The following is a 19458-nucleotide window of genomic DNA, read 5'->3' as shown; positions in this document are numbered from 1 at the left end:
ATATACCAAAGCAACGCAAGCTGGTGGACTGGCATGGATTCAATCTGTGACCACCATCTTATGCCGGAAAGAAATTTCAAAGAAGATTTTAAAGTGGAGTCACCCAGACTGACTCGGCACAAACTTCAATGACATCCTCCACAACTTCTCATCCCAACCTAGATCCAGATCATGGGACCTTGGTTTTGAAAGAGTAAACCTTTTACTGTTGCTGCTGTTTAGTCATTTTTAGTCATGTCAGACTCTTTGTGACTACATTGGGGATTTTCTTGGTGAAGATAGTGGAGTAGTTAGCCATTTCCTTCTCCAGATCATTTTACAGACGAGAAACAGAGACAAACAGGGTTAAATGAGATGCTCAGGGCCATACAGCTGTTAAGTGTCTGAGGCCAGATTTGAACTCAGGAAGATGAATCTTCCTGACTCCAGACCCGGAGTTCTATCCACTGTGCCTAGGTATCTGAAGGTTTTCACTTGACTGAAGCCAATCCCCTTCACCCTTATACTCTCCCCACCCCCACCGCCCTCCAACTTGCCTAGCCAAACCAGAACAGATTTACTGAAATAATTAATGACATTCCACTTTCCTAACCTAGCTCAGATAATTGTGTATGGTTCTTTAACGCTAATCCCCTCCACCCTCCTTGACTTGTCTTTCACCAGCCATTTCCAAAAATGGCTGTCACTCTCCCCCAGTGGTGGGATTCAAATAAATTAACAACCAGTTCTCTGCCCTAATGATTGAACCGGTGCAAACTGAATGAATCCACCACTGGGTACAGCCACGTCTCTTGAGGTTGGATGAGCCTATGGAAGGTCAGGAGAAGCTCCATCACAACAAAGGGAGCTAAGAGCTTGATCCTCATGCCGACTTTGGCCCCCAGAGCCACCGCTGCCAATCATCACCTTCCCCACAGAACTGAGCTGAGGCACTGGTATCGCTGCTGACATTGTGGGCACAGACCCCACGCCCACTGGGAGCCACAAGTGCCATTTTAACAACCAGTTTGCATAACTCAACATAAAATTAGGTATTGGTCCTGCCAAACCAGTGCAAACCGGCTGAATCCCACCACTGTTCTCTCTCTCATCCTTCCCTTCCTCAAAAAGAATTCCTTCTTCTCTATTACTATTTTTACTACTACTCTATTACTATATTTTACTATTACCTTTAAAGTCAGACTTCTGTGAAACAACCTTCTTGTATTATACCAGGAGTCCTTTTACATTTACTCATTAGTTCAGTATATGCAAGGTTTTCTTCGTGAGAATTTCTTTCTTTTACTTCGATGGGCACATTTCTTGAAGTTTTGAGGTGAAAGGAAACTAGGTTTAGACATAACCACTTACTCCTTACCTGCACAGCTTAGATCTGAAGAAATGCCCTCCAACATGCATTCACTAATGCTTGATCTATGGCTTTCCACATTCAATGCATTGATTTGTAGAGTTTCTGTTTAGGAAGAACTTGGTGACATCAACTGAGACCTTTCCCTCAATAATGAAGGATCTCCAATATTCAATACATTTATAGGATGTATTCTACCCACCAGGTGGAACTCTCTGATGAAGGATAATGGTCCTCCTCAGACTGAAGGATTTCCCATTTTCATGGAATTCATAGAATTTCTCTCCACTGTAAATTCTTCAATGTTGAGTAAAGTTTGAGCTGACTGAAGGATCTTCTATAATTTTCATTTTCATGCTGTAGAACAAAGGTGTTAAACTCTTGGCCTGAGGCCCTCAGACAGCATGGGGCTTGCAAAATTGCCTGAACTAGATTAAAATGCAACTGGGAAATGTTTTTAAAAATAAATGAAACTATAATACAAGGTAAATAATGTTAACTTGTGGCTTTCTAAATCACTAAGAGGCCTTTGGGGATCTATTTCTATTTGAGTTTGATGCCACTGGTGTAGGCATAAAAAAAAATACCAACACTATACTTTGTATTTTAGGCACAAGTCTGCCAGAACCAATTTTATTAAGCAGTATTCTAAATCCAAGTACTTCTATCCTAGAGAGAAAAATGTCCAAACTGACATAACCCCCAGGACGTATCTCTACCTCAAGACAATTTTGAGGTAACGTTTATAGGAATCTTGAACAAGGAAAAGGTCACAATATTAAAACAGGGGTTTTGTTGGGAGGGGAGGGGGTCAACATTCTAGAATAGTCATTTAATCTTAAGCTACTAGATTCTTTCCTCAACCACTCCCCTAAAGAAATGAAAGGGTCTCCTGCCTATGTTGCATATCTTAATCCTTAAGTGGAAAAGAGGTCACTTCCCTTCAGTGGGTCATAGCACCAGTCACTTCAGGGGTGAGGAAGGCAAGGGTCGCAACTAGACAACAGGGATGTCTCAGTTCTAAGTTTGGTTACTATCCTCAATCCCTATTCCTAAGACTTTAGTCACTTTTCTAAAGGGAAAAGTCTTGAAAGGATTTTAGACTGAAAGAAATATTATTTCTTAATATTTTTAGTTGAACTAAAAAGGATGCTTCCATAAAATAGTTGCACCATATATGCCAGTATGCACCACAAATCAATACACATCCTTTAAGGGCTGAGACCCAAGTGAAGTCTTTCCCTTATTCCTTACTTTGTTTTTTTTTTCCTCCAGTATGATTTTATTGGTGTTTAGTAAGGGCCAAGGTCTGGATGGAGGCTATCCCATATCCCTTCATTCATAAGGTTTCTCTCCAGTATGAATTATGTGATGTCGAGTAAGGTCTGATCTCTGGATAAAAGCTTTCCCACACTGTTTACATTTGTAAGGCTTCTCTCCAGTATGAATTCTCTGATGATGAGTAAGGGATGATCTCTGGATGAAGGCCTTTCCACACTGCTTACATCTGTAAGGCTTCTCTCCAGTATGAATTCTCTGATGATGGGTAAGTGCTGCTCTCTGGATGAAGGCCTTGCCACATTCCTTACATTCATAGGGTATCTCTCCAGTGTGGATTTTCTGATGTTCAGTAAAAACAGCATTCCAGCGAAATGCCTTCCCACAGTCTTTACATTTGTAAGGTTTTTCTCCAGTATGAATTATCTGATGATGTATGAGGGCTGAGCTCTGCCTAAAGGCTTTCCCACATTCTTTACATTCATAAGGTTTCTCACCAGTGTGAATTCTCTCATGTTGGATAAGGCCTGAGTGCCCACTGAAGACTGCCCCACAATCCTTACATTTGTAAGGTTTCTCTCCAGTATGAATTCGATGATGCTGAATAAGGGATGATCTCTGGCTAAAGGCCTTCCCACATTCCTTACATTCATAAGGTTTCTCACCAGTATGAATTCTATGATGTTGAATAAGGGATGAGCTCTGGCTAAAGGCCTTCCCACATTCCTTACATTCATAAGGTTTCTCAACAGTGTGAGTTCTCTGATGTTGAATGAGGTATGAGCGCCAACTGAAGGCGGCCCCACATTCCTTACATTCATATGGTTTCTTTCCACTGTGTATTCTTTCATGTTTAATAATGTCTGAGCTCTGGCTAAAGGCCTTTCCACATTCCTTGCATTCATAAGGTTTCTCTCTAGTGTGAATTAGCTGATGTCGAATAAGATGTGAATTCTGTCTGAAGGCCTTGCCGCACTCCTTACATTTATAAGGTTTCTCTCCAGTATGAATTCTGAAGTGTTGAGTAAGGGATGAGCTCTGACTGAAGGCTCTCCCACACACCTTACATTCATAAGGTTTCTCACCTGTGTGGGTTCTCTGATGTTCCAAGAGGTTCGAGTGCCAACTGAAAGCTGCCCCACAATCTTTACATTCAAATGGTTTCTTTCCATTATGAATTCCTTCATATTTAATATTGTCTGAGTTCTGGCTGAAGGCCACTCCAAACTCCTTATATTTATAGGATTTCTCAAAACTATGAATTTTCTGTTGTTCGGTAAGAATGGCACTCCATGTAAAGGCCTTTCCACATTGCCTGCACTTATAATAAATTCCTCCATCGTGATTTCTTCCATGATATATGATATCTGAACTCTGATTGAAGGCCTTTCCACATTCCTGACATTCATAAGGTTTCTCTCTAGTGTGAATTAGCTGATGTCGGATAAGATGTGAGTTCTGTCTGAAGGCCTTGCCACACTCCTTACATTTATAAGGTTTCTCTCCAGTATGAATTCTGAAGTGTTGAGTAAGGGATGAGTTTTGGCTGAAGGCTTTCCCACATACCTTACATTCATAAGGTTTCTCACTAGTGAGAATTCTCTGACGTTCCATGAGGTTTGAGTGCCAAAGAAAGGCTGTTCCACAGTCACTATACTCAGATGGTTTCTTTCCACTATGAATTCCTTCATATTTAATAATGTCTGAATTCTGGCTGAAGACCTCCTTAAACTCCTTATATTCATAGGGCTTATCACAAATTTTAATTTTCTGGTGTTCAGTAAGAACTGAGCTCCACATAAAAGCTGCTCCACATTGCCTATGCTTATGTTTCTCTCCACCATGAGTTCTTTCATGACTGATGATGCCTGAATAGTTGGTGAAAGCCTTCCCACATTCTTCACATTTATAAGAATTCTCTTCTGAACAGATTCTCTGATTCTGAACAGGAAACGAGTTCTTGCTGAAATCCTGTTCACATACCAAATCACAGGGTTCATTTCTCTGATACTGATTAAAGAGTGTATAGTAATGGGAGAGATTTGAACATTCATTATAATCCCATGATCCTTTGTGCTTGGGAATGTTCTGATGAAAGCTTTTACCAAAGTCAGTACATTCACGGCTTCCCTGCTCAGTGGAATTTTCCTTATGGAGGGCAGTTGACTCAAAGAAACCTCTTTCCTGGGAAATTACTTTCCTTGGAGTCTCTCCTGCAAGATTTGCCATTTGTTTCCATAATGTGATCTCTTGGGTAGGACCCTCCCAAAATTCTTTCCTTGGACCCTCCTGTACAAGGTTTCCCATTTGCTTCCATAAAGTGATATCTTGAACAGGACACTCCCAAAATTCTTTCCTCGGAGTCTCCCCTCCAAGGTTTCCCATTTGTTTCCATAATGTAATGTCTCGGAGAGGACTCTCCCAAAATACTTTCTTTGGCGTCTCCTCTGTAAGGTTTCCCATTTGCTTCCATAATGAGATGTCTTGAACAGGCCATTCCCCAAATTCTTTTCTTGTAGTCTCCCCTGCAAGGTTTCCTATTTGCTTCCATAATGTGATCTCCTGGATAGGATCTTCCCAAAATTCAGGGATCTGGGGAACAACATCCCTTCTGGGGCTTTCCACTAATGTTTCTGATGCTCCTTGTTCTTGTTTATGAAGTAACTCCTGGTTCTCAAGTCTAGAATCCCATGCTGAAAGAAATTCAGAAGGAAAAGAATTTGAATCTAAGCTACAGATGACCTCAGAGAGCTAGTCCAGCCTTTATTAGGTCATGACTCTCACTAGCCCACAGCAAATTGGCAGCCTAGAAAGGTTATGCAAGCATAGGATTCACAGAGGGAGGACACAGTCCCACTGTATTTGACCATGGTCAGACTACACTAGAAGTTTGAGGTTCAGCTGAAGAAATCACATTTTAGGAAGGGCACTGAATGACCAGAAGTGGGTCCTGAGGAAGGATATCAGGAAAGTGAAGGGCCACATATTCACATCAAATGAGGGCAGGTTGTCTCACTTTAGGACTCAGCACAGTATTGGTCATACAGCATTAAATAAATGTTTTTCATTCCTTCATTCATAGCTTGAAAGATCTAGGAATAGATAATCTGAAGAAGAGCAGACATGGCAGCTGTCTTTGAGAATCTGAAGTGCAGCCATGTGGACAAAGGATTTCCAGGGGTGGGGAACCTTTGTGGCCTTATAGGTCCTTGGGTGTGGCCTTTTGACTGAGTCCTAGTTTTACAACCAAATCCTTTAACAAGGGGATTTGTTCTGTGAAGTGTGGATCAATCAAAGGGCTGCCCTTGAGGACCTAGAGGGCCATAGGTGGCTGAAGGCTGCAGGTTCCCCACCCCTGGATCAGAGTTTGTCTTCTTGGCCACCAGAGATAGAACTAAGGACAATGGGTGGACATTCCAAAGAGGCAAATTCTGCCTTCATATAAACATGGAAAACCTTTGTGAGCAGCTCAGCCCTCCAGAATGTGAGTGGGCTGCCTGAGGAAGGAAGCAGGGAGTGGCCCTCACTGGGGATCTCCAAGCACTTGTTGGGTCTGGTGCACAGGGGATTCTGCGGTGGACTCAACAACCTCTGAGGCCCCTGACAATCTGTCAGGTTGTCCTGCTGGGTCCTCACTGCCATGGGGGCAGCCACTCTTTCTAGGGATGCAGAACCTGAGGCTCAGAGAGGTAGCCAATGTGGCCATGAAGGGAGTTAGTACCAGGGCTGGGACCAGGCCTCAGGCTGGGCCTGCTGCCTCCTATCTCTGTGCTCTTCCTCCTGGACCATATGCCTGACTACATGGAGAAGGACTTTGCCAAGGGATGAGGATGAAGGGATGGACAATGAGACTAATGGGGAGAGCCCCTGCAGGGGCCCTTTTCATTTAGAAAGTGGTGGAGTGAGCCGTGGCAAGGGGCTGGTCAGAGGGAGGCTGGCCCAGGGGGCAGGAGGAGAACAGCCACCTAAGACAGGAGGCAGAGACACTGGGTGAGGCAGCCAGGCACACTCATCACAGAAGGAAGGCATGACCCTCGGCTACCACCGATGGCTCAGTCACTCAACTGACCAACAAGCAGGCCTTAAGGGCCCACCCTGGGCCAGGCACAGGGGATACAACCAAAAGGGAAACAGTCCCTGCCCTCTAAGAGCTGACATCCCACTGGGAAGACAACACAAACACACGGAACATACACGAAGTCATTTGGGGAGGTGGGGGTAGGCCCTGGCAGCTGGGCATCTGGCTGGTCTGGGGCAGGAGGTGGCACATGAGCTCAGAAGGGACCAGAGCTTTAAGAGGCACAGCCTGTGACTCGGAGGGAGGAGCAGCAAGAAGCCAGTGTGGCTGGACTGTGGGAGGCATGATGAGGAGGGATGTGTAAGATGTGGGGAAAGGTCTTAATGCCACAGAAGAGTCATGGCATCCTAAGGGCCCAGGGAACCACAGCAGCTTCCTGAGCAGGGGGGGACTTGGTGAGCCTTGGGCTTTAGAAATGCTGACTGGGCAGGACAGCATTCAGAAATAATTTTTTAAAGTCCTCTCATTTCACTAATAAGAAAACTGAGGAGAAGCAGGTCCATGTGCCCTCGAGGACATACACTGAGTTATCCCATGTGTGCATTGAGAAGACACAGAGTGATCTCTGCGTGAGCCTCAGGCTTTGGATTTCCCTACCCTCAGAGACTGGGCCGTTTTGGTAAATCCCCAGCAACACAGGCCCCGCCAAAACCCACCTGCACCATCCCCCACTTCAGGGAAGGCCATACCTGAGGGCCCAGCCAGGCTGTGGCATCCACTGGCTCCTAGACACCTGGCAGAAGCGTCTGCTTCCCAGGGACAGGGGCTCCTTGGGACCTCTCCCTGCAGATCCGAGGCTGATGGCTCTTCCTCTTGTTCCAGTCGGGAGACCAGGTCTGGTTTGTTCTCTATTAGCCCTGCCAGTGGGAGAGAAAAGGAGAAAGCTCTGTCCTCGGGATGGTGGCAGGGGGCTGGGCTTTGACTGCCAATGGATGCTGGAGAGAGAGGCAGGTTCTACCTGTTTGTAGTTGTTGGGTCCTTTCAGTCGTGTCTGACTCTTCATGTCCCCATATGGGGTTTTCTTGACAAAGATACTGATTTGTCATTTCCTTCTCCAGCTCATTTTCCAGATGAGAAAACTGGAGCAAACAGGGTTAAGTGGCTTGCTTAGGGTTACACAGCTAGTATCTGAGACCACATTTGAACTCAGGTCTTCCTGACTCCAGGCCCCACACTCTATGTAGTATGACACCACCTAGATGCTCTGTTTTACCTGTTTGTAGCAACTGGCTCAATATCTATCAAATCCCCAAGCATCCATTATAAGCATTCCTCCGGAGTTCTCTACCATGGTCCGGCATCTTACAAGCTCATGTCAGCTCTGGAACTCAGTTCTCATCCCTGCCCTCAGGCCCCTCCCTCTGAATGGGGAACAGAGCATCCAACTAAGGGGAGTCCCAGGCCCATCACCTCTTCACTTCCCCCGAGCTGTACCACGTGTAGGCATGTGTACACACATAGCAGTTCAGGCACCAGTCGCTGAAGGGGTCAGGAAAGGCATCATCAGGAGGGGCACTGGAGCTGGGCTTGGAAGGAAAATAGCACTTCTGAGAGGCAGAACTGGGGGGAGGGAGCCCTCCCTGTCAGGGAATGAGGTGGGGTGTGAGTGTGAGGGAGCCCTCCCCAACCAGGGGGTGGGAGCCCTGGCAGGTGGAGATGGATCTGTAGGAACAGACACTTAGAGAGGTTTGTTAAGAAGGGCATTTCCCCCGGTCAGCATTTTCTCTTCTATTTAGGCTGTTGTTCACACAGCTTTTTATAGACTCACAATGGTCTAATTTAATAACAGCAAACATTTATACCAGTCTTTAAGTTTTGCAAAGTGCTTTGTATATATTACCTCATTTTCTCTGCCAAACAATCCTGGGAGGAAGGTGCCACTGATGGGCACATGGAGCAGATCAGGAAGCTGAGGCAGTCAATGGGTAAGAGACTTGCCCAGGTTCACTCAGGCAGAGAGCGCCCCAGGCTGGAACTGAACTCAGGTCTTTCTGCCTCCCTCCAGGCCCGTGGCACCACCAGCTGCCTGCTTTCTCTTCTGTGATTGCCTCTACCCCTTACTTATTTTTTTCTTTTTGACTACACATTTCCCAAAAGCCCAAATCTGCAAGGTACCTCCTTCTAGGCTGACTGCTGCTGCACGCTGCTTTATCCATTAAGAACTTGTTTTCCTACCCTGTATAAATCGATTTTCTGTGTATCTCTGTCTGTTAGTCTCTGTGTGTTTCTCTCTATCAGTCTGTGTGTGTGTCTTTCTATCAGTCTCTGTCAGTCTCTTTCTGTGTCTGTCAGTCTGTGTGTGTGTGTGTTTCTATCAGTTTCTGTGTCTGTCTTTCTGTGTTCCTATTAGTCTCTCTCTGTCAGTCTCTGTCTCTCTGTCACTCCCCATTTTTACATGTTCCCAATGTCTCTTTCCTTTTGGAGGCTGACCTCCCTGGGAAGGCCATGTCCGCTTTCCCACCTCTCCCTCTCTTCTTACTTCTCTGTCATCTGGCTTCCAACCTTGTCATCCAATTGAAACCATTTTCTCCAAAGTTACCAATGATTTCCCACCAAACGTAGTTGCTCATTCTTCCTCTTCCTTGGCTCTCCCTGAACCATCAGCCCTCCACCCTGCAGCCAGAGGCCCTGTCCTACCTAGAGCCGGGCTCCAACACCCAACCGGCCTCCAGCTCCCATCCTCAGGGCTGTACACAGGCTGGCCCCGTCTGCCCCTCCCTGCCCCCCTTTGGAAGCACCGTCCATTCTGGTACAGTCGGTCCATTTATCCGTCAACGTCAACGAGCATTTATTCAGTGCTTCCTGTGTGCTAGGCACTGCACAAAAAGAGGCCCTGCTCGAGAGCCCCCAGGCTAACGGGGGAGGCAACACGTAATAGTTTGGTACAAACAAAAACAGTCAGTAGGGGACAGCCACAGAGGGAGAGCTTTATCATTACTTCTGGCACAAAGTGGGACTTTGGCTGAGGCTCGAAGGGAGCCAAGGAAGAGAGGAGGGAGAGTGTCTCAGTATGGATGACGGGTCCGGGGGTGAGGGTGAAGGTGGATGGGCATGAGGAGTGAGGAGACTGGGAAGGGAGGAGCGGCCAGGTCAAGGAGGGCTCTGAATGCGGCAAACCCTGGGCTCCCCAATGGGGTGAGCGGTCATTCCTGTGCTCTGGAACATCAGCTGAATGAAGGGTGGATTGGGGGATGGGGGTGGAGGAGACTGCTGGCAGGGACAGGGGCCCACCACGCATCACAATAGTCTGAGTGGGGGACCAGGAGAGGCGGTGTCAGGCCAAGGGGGAGGCAGGTACAGAGAGGGGTGGACAGGACAGGCTGGGAGCTGAGAGTGACCATGAGGAGAGGAAGAGGAGAGGATTGGGGAGGATAGGCAAGGCGCTTGATTTTGGACAAGCTGGGCTTAAATATCTAGACTTCCAGTTGGAGAGGTCCACTAGGCAGCAGATATGAGAGGCTGGGGAGAGGTTAAGGGTGGACAATGTCTCATAGAGATGATCACGGACATCAAGGGGCCCATGAGATCACCAAGTGAAAAAGGCTAGAAGGTCCAGGATGGAGCCTTGGCCTATGGTTATAACAGGCAAGACCTGGCTTAAGATCCAGCCGAGGGCGGGGGGCGTGTCTGAGAGCAGGGAGAGGGAGGGAGAGAAAAGGCGGGAGGGAGGGGGAGGGAAAAGAGAGCCGGGAAGTGGGGAGAGTGGTGAGGCAGAGACAGAGAGACTGTTAGAGAGTGGAGAAAGGGGGGGGGGGGAGGGAGAGAGAGGGAGGTAGGGAGAGAGAGACTGTAGAGAATGGGGAAAGGGCAGGGAGGGGTGTCCAGAAAACCTAGAGAGAGGAGGAGAGGGTGATCTCCAACGTCCAAGGCTGAAGAGAGGTCAAGAAAGATGACCCCAGTTTTTGATGCCTGCCTCACAAAGAACTGTTATTTATACAGCCCCGGACCTGAAGTCAGGAAGAGGAGTTCAAATCCAGCCTCAGACACTGTGAGCCAGTCACGTGACCTCTGCCTCCGCATCTGGATGACGGGCACCGTAACAGCGCCCGCCTGCCAGAGCCGTCGGAAGACCCGAGGAGGCGGCGCTGGTGAAGCGCTCTGTAGACGAGGCTTTTACTGTTCTTAGTGTCCGGTCCCTATTTTCCCTCCAAAGAACCTGAGATTCCGGAGGGCGGGGCCTGTCTTGGTGGGGCGGGGGTCTTTCCCCCCCCCCCAGTTTGTTATTTGGCTTACAAAGGGCTTTCCAGAGGGAGGCGGTGCCTATTAATTGGGAAGTGGAGGAACAAGTTGTGGTGCGTGAATGTAATGGACTACGATGGTTCCACAAGAAATGCTGAGCAGGAGGACTTCAGAGAAACCTGGAAAGACTTAGATGAACCGATGCTGAGTGAGGTGAGCAGAACCAGGGGAACACCGTACGCAGTAACAGCCGCAGGGTGCGACGGCTGACTTTGACAGGCTTGGCTCTTCTCAGCAACGCAAGGACCTAAAACAACTCCAGCAGACTCATGATGGAACATGCCGTCTACATCCACGGAGGAACTACGGAGCCTGAACGCTGATCGAAGCGTGTTATTTTCTCTTTGTTTTTTTTCTTTCTCGTGGTTTTTTCCTTTGTTCCGATTCTTCTTTTGTGCCATGACTAATGTGGAAATAGGTTTAATATGACTGTACACATATAGTCTATATCAGACTGCTTGCTGTCTTGGGAAGAGGGGAAGGGAAGGAGGGGGGAAATGTGGAACTCAAAATCGTATAAAATTTAACGCTGAAAACGAAAAACAGGAGGCAGCTAGGCGGCGTAGTAAATAGAACGGCCCTGGAGTCAGGAGGACCTGAGTTCAAATCCAGCCTCAGACACTTGACACACTAGCTGTGTGACCTTGGGTAAATCACTTAAACTCAACTGCCCTACCTTCCCCCCTCCAAAAAAAACAAACGAAAAACGTCAACAGTAACAAAACAAACAACCAAAGGGTTTTCCAGGCTGCTCCACAAATATTTCCTTCCACATTTGGGAGACTCGTCACCTGCGTTTCCCAGCCTCTCTCTCCCAACCCTTTCCAAAGGGCCATCTATTATAACAAAGGACAAAAAAAGGGGGAAAGGTTCGGTGAAACAACCCAACCACAGCTGACCATGGCGGTGTGTGCAGCGTTCCACAGCCACAGCCCCCACCTCAGCAAAGCAGCATGGGAGGGAGAGGCACTCATCTCTCTTCTCTGGGACCAAGCTCCATCAGTGTCATCTTTTTAAAGATACGTTTTATTGACATCTTTTGTTTTTGTACTAAATACATTTCCTTACTTAGCTGTCCACCCCCTCACCTCAAAAAAAAAAGGAGAAAACATTTCAGCAAAACTAACCAAGCCACGGATGACGTCTGAGGTTAGGCGCTACATTCCACAAATGGGCTCCCGCACCTCGGAGCGGAGGTCAGGGAGCCCGGCCTTTGGGGTGAAGGTGCCTCAACTCCAGGCTGTTGCTAAAGGAAACAAAACGGCAGCTTCCACAGGGGAAGGGCACCTGAGGTGGAGAAGGGGCGGCCACCAGGAGGCTGGAGAGTGGCTGGGGAGCAGAGGCGAAAGGAGAGCTGTACAAGTGATTAGAGCTTAAAGATGGGTGTGAGCTCTTCCGGAAGGAGACGAGAGCGCGATGCTGGGGATGACTGTAGTTTACGCTACCACCACTACTAACCAGCACTTGGGGAAATGCTGCCAAGTTTGCAAAACACTTAAAAATCGGATCTCATTTTATTCTCACAATAACTCTGGGAGGGAGCAGCTAATATTATCCCCACTTTATAGAAGAGCAAATGGGATAAACAGAGGCTTAGTGACTTAGTCACCCAGCTAGGAAGTGTCTGAGGCTGCATTTGAACCCAGGTTTTTCTGACTCCAGGCCGGGCTCTCTGAGGAAGAAGAAGCTGCTGGTCCTCCAAAGGACAGAGGTAGTGATTCCCTAGGGGTTCCCAGGCACTGGGGCAGCATCTGTCTGACCCCTTGATAGCAACCTTAGGGAGGCGCCAAGGCCTTCCCAAGACTCTCCAAAGGGGATGACAACTCCCCTTGGCTGGTGATCCCCGGGGGCACGAAGGCTGGAGGGAGCCCCCAGAGCACTGAAGGCCGCAGAGACACCGGCTTTATTTTCTTTGCCGATCCCATTGGAAACAAGAGAGAAAAAGAAAAAAATCATTTGGGAAGTTCCCCACTGGCTAAGAAGGGGGTGTCGGAGGATGGGGCCTTTGGGGCCGCGGCCTATAAGGATGGGCTGGTAGAGATTCCCTGGTGAAGCCTGGGGAGAACAGCTATGTCTAGCCAGGTGTCAAAAGGGTCTTCAACAAAAAACAAGGAGGAAAAGAGAAGGCTATCCAGTCAGAAAAGACAAAAACCCAAGAAACAGTGTGGGAATAAAACCCGTGACCTAAAGCATCCCTGCCCCCGCGCCCCTCCAACTGGAGCAAGAAGCCCCCAGAGGGGCTCAGAGGTTCTGACAGGAGGAGGCAAAGGGACCTGAGAGCTGAGACTCGGTGGGAGGAGACCCTGGCCTGGACTAGGGATTGGCAGAGGTTTCCCTTAATCAAAAGTAACAGGAGAGAGAAAAAGTGGGACAGGGTCAGTGTCAGACATTTAGAAAGCAGAGTCACATAAGGACATCCAAGAAGCAGAGGGAAACATGATGGAGTATTTGGGTGAAGCTCAATGGATGGAGAAACAAGCAATTTTGCTGCTGTAAAATATACTACAGACCATCGGGACAGAGGGAAGAAACAGATGAAGAGTCTGCACCAGGCAATGACAAAAAGGGATAGAGTCTTGGACTAAAAAGGTGTCTGCTGGAGCTCGCTCTGTCTCCCCCCTCATCACTACCCCACCTCCTGGCTGTCTCCCTACCCCCGCTCTTCTAGTGTCTGTCTTTCCTGTCTGTCTCCGCCTCCTCTTTTTCTCCCCCTTGTCTGTTGGTCTGTCCATTCTTCGCTTCTTCTCCTCTTCTTCCCTCCTCTCTCCCTCCCCTGTGTCTGTCTCATTTATCCTCCATGCTTGGAACATTCTCTTCTCTGATCCCTGCTTCTTAATTTCCCTGGCTTATTTCAAAACTAACCTCAAAGACCACCCTCTGCAGAAAGTGTTTCCTAGCTGTTTTGAAGATCTGGGGGTCTGAAGGGCCTGCCAGCTCCACAGGAGTCAGGGAGATGGGGCTGCCAAAAATGGTGATGAGACCTTGAGCTATATTAAGACAGGAGTGTTTCCAGGAGGGGGATGGGGATGGTCCTACTGGACATATCCTACCCACATCAGGCCTCACCTGGAGAGCTGGGGGCAGTGTTGGGCACCATGGCTTAAGGACTTTGAAAAGAGGGGGCGTGTGCACCCAGAGGAGGCCTCCAGGAGTCCAGGCCACATGGGGATGGGTGGAAGGACCCAGCCATGGAACTCTTTAAGCAGAGGTGCGGGGACCACATGCTTTCATGGGGATTCCTTTCAGGGCAGTGCAGGAATCAATGGCCTCTGAGGTCCCTTCCAACTCTGGGTCCACAGCAAGGCAGAGCAGAGACCGCAGCAGGGTCTCCCCAACACCCAGAGAAGAGCCAAGTCTCCCTCTTCCCCATGGGGCCAGGAAGCCCCCCACCAAGGGAGCCTTTGCTGGGGTTTGTGGAGATGGCCAGGAGAAGGCCAGAGGCCACACTGTCCTGGAGCCCCAGACCAGAAGAGGCTCCTCAGAGGAGCCCCCCAGGGCACCCCCCAGCCCCCGGCCCAGGGGAGGCAGCCTTACCCAGGGACACCAGGTTCCGGAAGTTCTCCAGCATCACATCCTTGTAGAGCTGCCACTGAGCAGGGCTCAGGCACCCCCATTCCTCCTCGGTAAAGTCCACGGCCACATCCCTGAAGGACACTGCTTCCTGCAACACCAAGCACAGGCATGCTGGCCGGGGGGCAAGGACCCCAGGGGAAGGAGGCAGGAGGTGGAGTCAGGACCTGCCTGAGCAGCCTCTGTGTGCAAGGCTTTGTACCTCGGTGTCCTCACCCCTAAATCAAGGGGCTCGAACCAGATGCACTCTGAGGACCCTTCCAGCTGTCCATCTATGCTCCTCTTGGCCCACACATGGCCCTGGGGCCTAGGGAGGGTCCTGGGGGCCCTGGAGAGAAGGGTCCCGGGTGGTGAGGAAGCAGATCTGGGGTGGTAGGGTCTCTATGCCCTCCAGCAAGCTGGGGAGGTAGGTTCTGCAGGCTGTGCTGGGACCCTGCTCATGGAGGCTGGACCGGGTGATCTCAGAGAAGGAGGCCTCTGAGCCAGGCCTGCGACCGAGGGTCTGGCCAGCCTTGCCTATGGCTAATTCTCATGACTGACCGCCAAGCCCAAGAAGCCCCTGAGGACTCAGGAGCGACGAGGTGTGGTCTGGGGGCCCGGAGGACAGTCCTGGAGGAGGAGACCCCGACTCACCTGGTCTAGGGCCAAGGGGACACCGGGGGACTGGCCATCCTCCTCTGGGCTTCCGTCATGGGGAAGAAGGAGATGCAGAGACATGAGACCAGGGACCTGAGGGGAGAGAGAGGAGCCTCTGTCAGGGAAGGAGGAGCGGCCTTTCTGGGCCTGAACTGGCCTGGTGAGAACCAGCTTCAGTGGGGAGCCGACCCCACCCCCAGGCTCTCCGTGCACACACACACACACACTCACGTGTAAACACACGCACACTCACAGAGGCAGGGCTGGCATCGCCCAGTGCCAGGCTCCTCAGGACAGAGAGACCCAGGGGGAGACACGCTGACCCATGCTGGTGGAGAGAGAGACCCCCATTCAGGCCGATCAGGCACAGCCTAGAACTCTGACCAGCTCAGCTCCAATTCCAGAAGGATGAGGATGAAGCAGCCCCCCCCCCCCATCAGAGCTGGGAACCCAGGGTTTATTTTCTTTTTAATTTGGGGGGGGGCAGAAGCGGACTAATGTAAAAAAACTTGTTATTTGGGAAACCAAGATAATAAAGTATTACATGGGGGGGGGGGCGGGACCTCCCCTCAGAGGGAGGACTTGGGGGGGGTCACTGGGGGGAGGGGCCCAAGGGGCGATGGAGGAAGGAGACCAGGGCACCCGGGATGCAAAACTGGCAGCGAGCGCAGCTGGCACGGGGGGAGGGGCCGAAGGTGGGAGGGGGCCGAGGGCAGGGGGAGGGGTCTGGAAGTGAACCAAGGAGGGCCCAGCAGAGACTGGAGGTGGAGAGGAGGGGAGGGAGGGAGAAATGTCTGGGGGTGTATCAGCCCCCGGGGGGGTGGGGAGAGGGGGGGGTGTATCAGCCCCGGGGGAGGGAGGGGGGTGTATCAGCCCTGAGGGGTAGGGGGGGTGTATCAGCCCTGGGGGGGAGGGAGGGGGGCGTATGGGGGGGGGGAGGGAGGGGGGTGTATCAGCCCTGGGGGGTAGGGGGGTGTATCAGCCCTGGGGGGTGGGAGGGGTATCAGCCCTGGGGGGGAGGGGGTGTATGGGAGGGGTGGGGGGGGTGTATCAGCCCTGGGGGGGAGGAGGGTGTATCAGCCCTGGGGGGTGAGGGGGGTGTATCAGCCCGGGGGGGGGGGGGGAGGGGGGTGTATCAGCCCCGGGGGGGGAAGGGGGGTGTATCAGCCCTGGGGGGGGGAGGGGGGTGTATCAGCCCGGGGGGGGAGGGAGGGGGTGAATCAGCCCTGGGGGGGAGGGGGGTGTATCAGCGGGGGGGGGGGGGTGAGGGGGGTGTATCAGCCCGGGGGGGAGGGGGTGTATCAGCCCCGGGGGGGGGAGGGGGTGTATCAGCCCGGGGGGAGGGAGGGGGTGAATCAGCCCGGGGGGGAGGGGGTGTATCAGCCCTAGGGGGGAGGGGGGTGTATCAGCCCTGGGGGGGGGAGGGGGGTGTATCAGCGGGGGGGGGGAGGGGGTGTATCAGCCCGGGGGGGGGGAGGGAGGGGGTGAATCAGCCCTGGGGGGGAGGGGGGTGTATCAGCGGGGGGGGGGGTGAGGGGGGTGTATCAGCCCGGGGGGGAGGGGGGTGTATCAGCCCGGGGGGGGGAGGGGGTGAATCAGCCCGGGGGGGAGGGGGGTGTATCAGCCCTAGGCGGGGAGGGGGGTGTATCAGCCCCGAGGGGGGGGGAGGGGGGTAAGAGCTGAACTCTGGAGGACAAATGATGACTGGGCGGGGACATCCAGGGCAGGACCACACTGGAACAGGGAGTGATCTTCCCGACACCTCAGGGATGGCAGGGGAGGCGGGGAGGAAGCCTTGGGGGGAAGGGTCTTTTTGGACAGGGAACTCCTAGGTGAGGAAACTCCCTCTGCCAGGGCCCCTCCACGGCCATACAAGGGGGGAGGGGGTGTGTCTGAGGCAGGACTTGAACCCAGATCTTCGAAGCTCCCAGGGGCCCCTGTCCACCCCAATGGCAGACACAACCCTGGGGACAGGAGCCCCGCCCCCCCGGGGCGCCCCACACACACACACACACAACCACAGCCCCGCTACACAACCCACAGGGACACACAGCCCCGCCCCTGACACACCCCCCAGGCCCACGCCACACCAGTGGGGACGCACGCGCACTGCATCACAGTCACATCGCGCTCGCGTGCACACAAAGACACACACGGACACACGGACACAATGACAGACCCCCACACCCCCCTGCCTCCCCGCCCCCGGGGTCCGTGACGTCACACACCCCTCCCCCTTCCCGCGGGCCCGTGACGTCACGCACCTCAGCTCCCTCTCTCCGCTCTGGAAGCTCCCGCCGCCGCGGCTTCCCGCTCGCCAGCCTCGGTCGATCTGCGCCTGCGCGCCCGGAGCTAGGCTCGCGGCGGGTACAAAGGCAAAGACGACCGCGGAGGCCTCTGGGAACCCATGTCGGACGGCTCCGCGCGCAAGCGCAGGCCCAGGCTATACGTCACGGCCCCGAGGGGAGCTGGCCGCTGAAGGGGCGGGGCCTCGGGCGCGCATGCGCCCTGCGCCTCCTCCGTCTCCTGGTGTGTCGGCGTCCGCTGCTCGTGTCCGTGGACGCGCGTGGGACAGAGGGGGGGCGTGCGCGTCACTGCCTCGGAACCCGTGTGTTTGTGTGGAGCCGCTCGCGCCCGCACATCGGGAGTCCCCCACGAGGGGAGCCCGGCTCGGCCCCAGGGCCGCACCCCATTGGTCCGTGGCCGGCCTGGGAGGTGCGCTATTGGTCGGGACGAGGTGCAGGGCGTGGCCTCGAGGAGCGCAGCCGACTTGGGGCTGCTGAGGAGCGCGGGAGGCCGGGTGGGGTAGGTGTGGGAGCTCCTCGCCCCCGTGTCTTCGCCCCACCCCCACTGGGGTTTGAGGGGGACTCCCTCCCCCGAGTCCTCGTGCCACCCCGCGGAGTGTGGGCTTTCCACCTGTCAGTGGGGGGGCGCCCCCCGGGTCCTCCCCCCCGCCCTTCAGGAACGCCCCCTTTGGTCCCCGCGACAGCCCCTTCATTGAACACGCGTAGCTCGCCCGCCCCCGGGAGCCCCCGAAAGCCCCGCCCTCCCCGCAGCCTTTTGGGGTGTTAAAATGATGGGGGGGGGCCGCTGCATGTTGCAGTCTAGAGTAACCGAACTCGAGCACAGCGAGCCCGAAGCGCCCCTTCGTTAACGGGAGCCTACGCCTCGGACTGCCTCCTTCGTACACCGAGTCAAGTGCCTTCCACGCGCGTATCCGATCGCAGGCTGCCGGGGCCTACGGTCCGGAGTGACTGCCCCTAGCACCAGCGGCCCCCGCGGGCAGAGCGCGAACGGCCTAGAGCAGCCTGTTCCAGTATTGGCTAGACCAGCTGGGGAGAAGGAGGAGATGGGGGGGAGGGGTGTAACGGGGTCTTCTCCGACTCCAGGGCGCTGGAGCCTCTAGCTCGGGCCATCACCCGGGTTTTTAAATGACCGGGTATGTATTTCCTCTTCTTCCTGCTCCCCCTCCCAGGAGGGGTGGGAGGAGGCTGGCGATATAAACAGTACAATGTCAGTACGGTCCCAGCCCTCACGGAGCCTGCAGTAGAAGGGTGGAAGACATCCAATAAAAAGCAAGTGAGGGCAGGGAATGAAGGCAGACCTGGGCTCCCCGCCCCCCCCCCCCCCATGGAGGCTGCAGGAGGAACGCAGCAGGGGGTGAAGGGGGGAGAAGGGGCTTTGCACAGTAAGTCAGAAGTAGGACTGGAAAGGTAGGAAGGGGCCAGGTTAATGATGAGGCAGATGGAGCAAGAAGGATGTGAGATGGACGTGGCCGGCCAAGAAGACTGTGTGCTTCACAAAGCGCCCCCTTGCCTGACATTCCCGAACAACTCTCCCCCTCCCCCTTTCCTGTTCCCCTTGCTTATCCGTATGGACTGCGTGACATCCCGGAGCAGTACCCCCCTTCCCCCTTTTCTTGCTTATCACCTCCGGATTACCTGATATCCCAGGCATTCGGTGTCCGCCCCTTCCCTGTCCTCCTATCCCGTCAAGTAGTCTAGACCAGACACCTGACCCCAATAACGGCGGCTCTGCATTCCTTTAGAAGAGCAGGGCCCACACCTATGCATGCTCTGTCTCTCCCACGTGGAAACGGCCCACTTAGGTGTATCACCCCAATAAATGCCTCTTTGAGTTGGAGACTGTCCAAGTGAATTCCTTCAGACGCTAAGACCCACCCATTTATTCCTCGTCATTTTGAAGGATTTTAAAAGCCATACAGAGGATTTTCCCATTGATTCCATTGGCTAATAGGGACCCACTGGACTTGTTCAATAGGCAGTCGATGTGGCTGCTGCTGCTACAT

The 19458-nt window shown here is 52.7% G+C and overlaps 2 protein-coding genes across 3 annotated transcripts in view; one reads left to right on the top strand and one right to left on the bottom strand.

The window, feature by feature from the left end:
- Positions 1 to 19458, top strand: part of LOC118839933 (zinc finger protein 91-like) — a 242790-nt gene that overhangs the window by 50694 nt on the left and 172638 nt on the right. The window contains exon 7 of the mRNA XM_036747435.1: positions 8647 to 8656. Coding sequence (XP_036603330.1) covers positions 8647 to 8656 — 10 coding nt within the window. The remainder of the gene's footprint in view (positions 1 to 8646; positions 8657 to 19458) is intronic.
- LOC118839935 (zinc finger protein 345-like) lies at positions 1947 to 17493 on the bottom strand. Of its 2 annotated transcripts, XM_036747437.1 has the most exons (5): positions 17414 to 17493; positions 15147 to 15242; positions 14478 to 14604; positions 7394 to 7561; positions 1947 to 5319 (listed from the first exon to the last, which is right to left on the bottom strand). In XM_036747437.1, exons 2-5 carry the CDS (start codon positions 15228 to 15230, stop codon positions 2684 to 2686), a joined length of 3015 nt encoding a protein of 1004 aa, XP_036603332.1. In that variant the 5' UTR covers positions 15231 to 15242; positions 17414 to 17493; the 3' UTR covers positions 1947 to 2683. The 2 variants fall into 2 exon arrangements, with proteins under 2 accessions (XP_036603332.1, XP_036603333.1); XM_036747438.1 differs by lacking the exons at positions 14478 to 14604; positions 15147 to 15242; positions 17414 to 17493 and adding an exon at positions 7663 to 7743.

The sequence above is a fragment of the Trichosurus vulpecula genome, chromosome 2 (genome assembly GCF_011100635.1).
Source record: "Trichosurus vulpecula isolate mTriVul1 chromosome 2, mTriVul1.pri, whole genome shotgun sequence".
Taxonomy (NCBI): domain Eukaryota; kingdom Metazoa; phylum Chordata; class Mammalia; order Diprotodontia; family Phalangeridae; genus Trichosurus; species Trichosurus vulpecula.
This window is presented reverse-complemented; position numbering and strand designations above follow the sequence as displayed.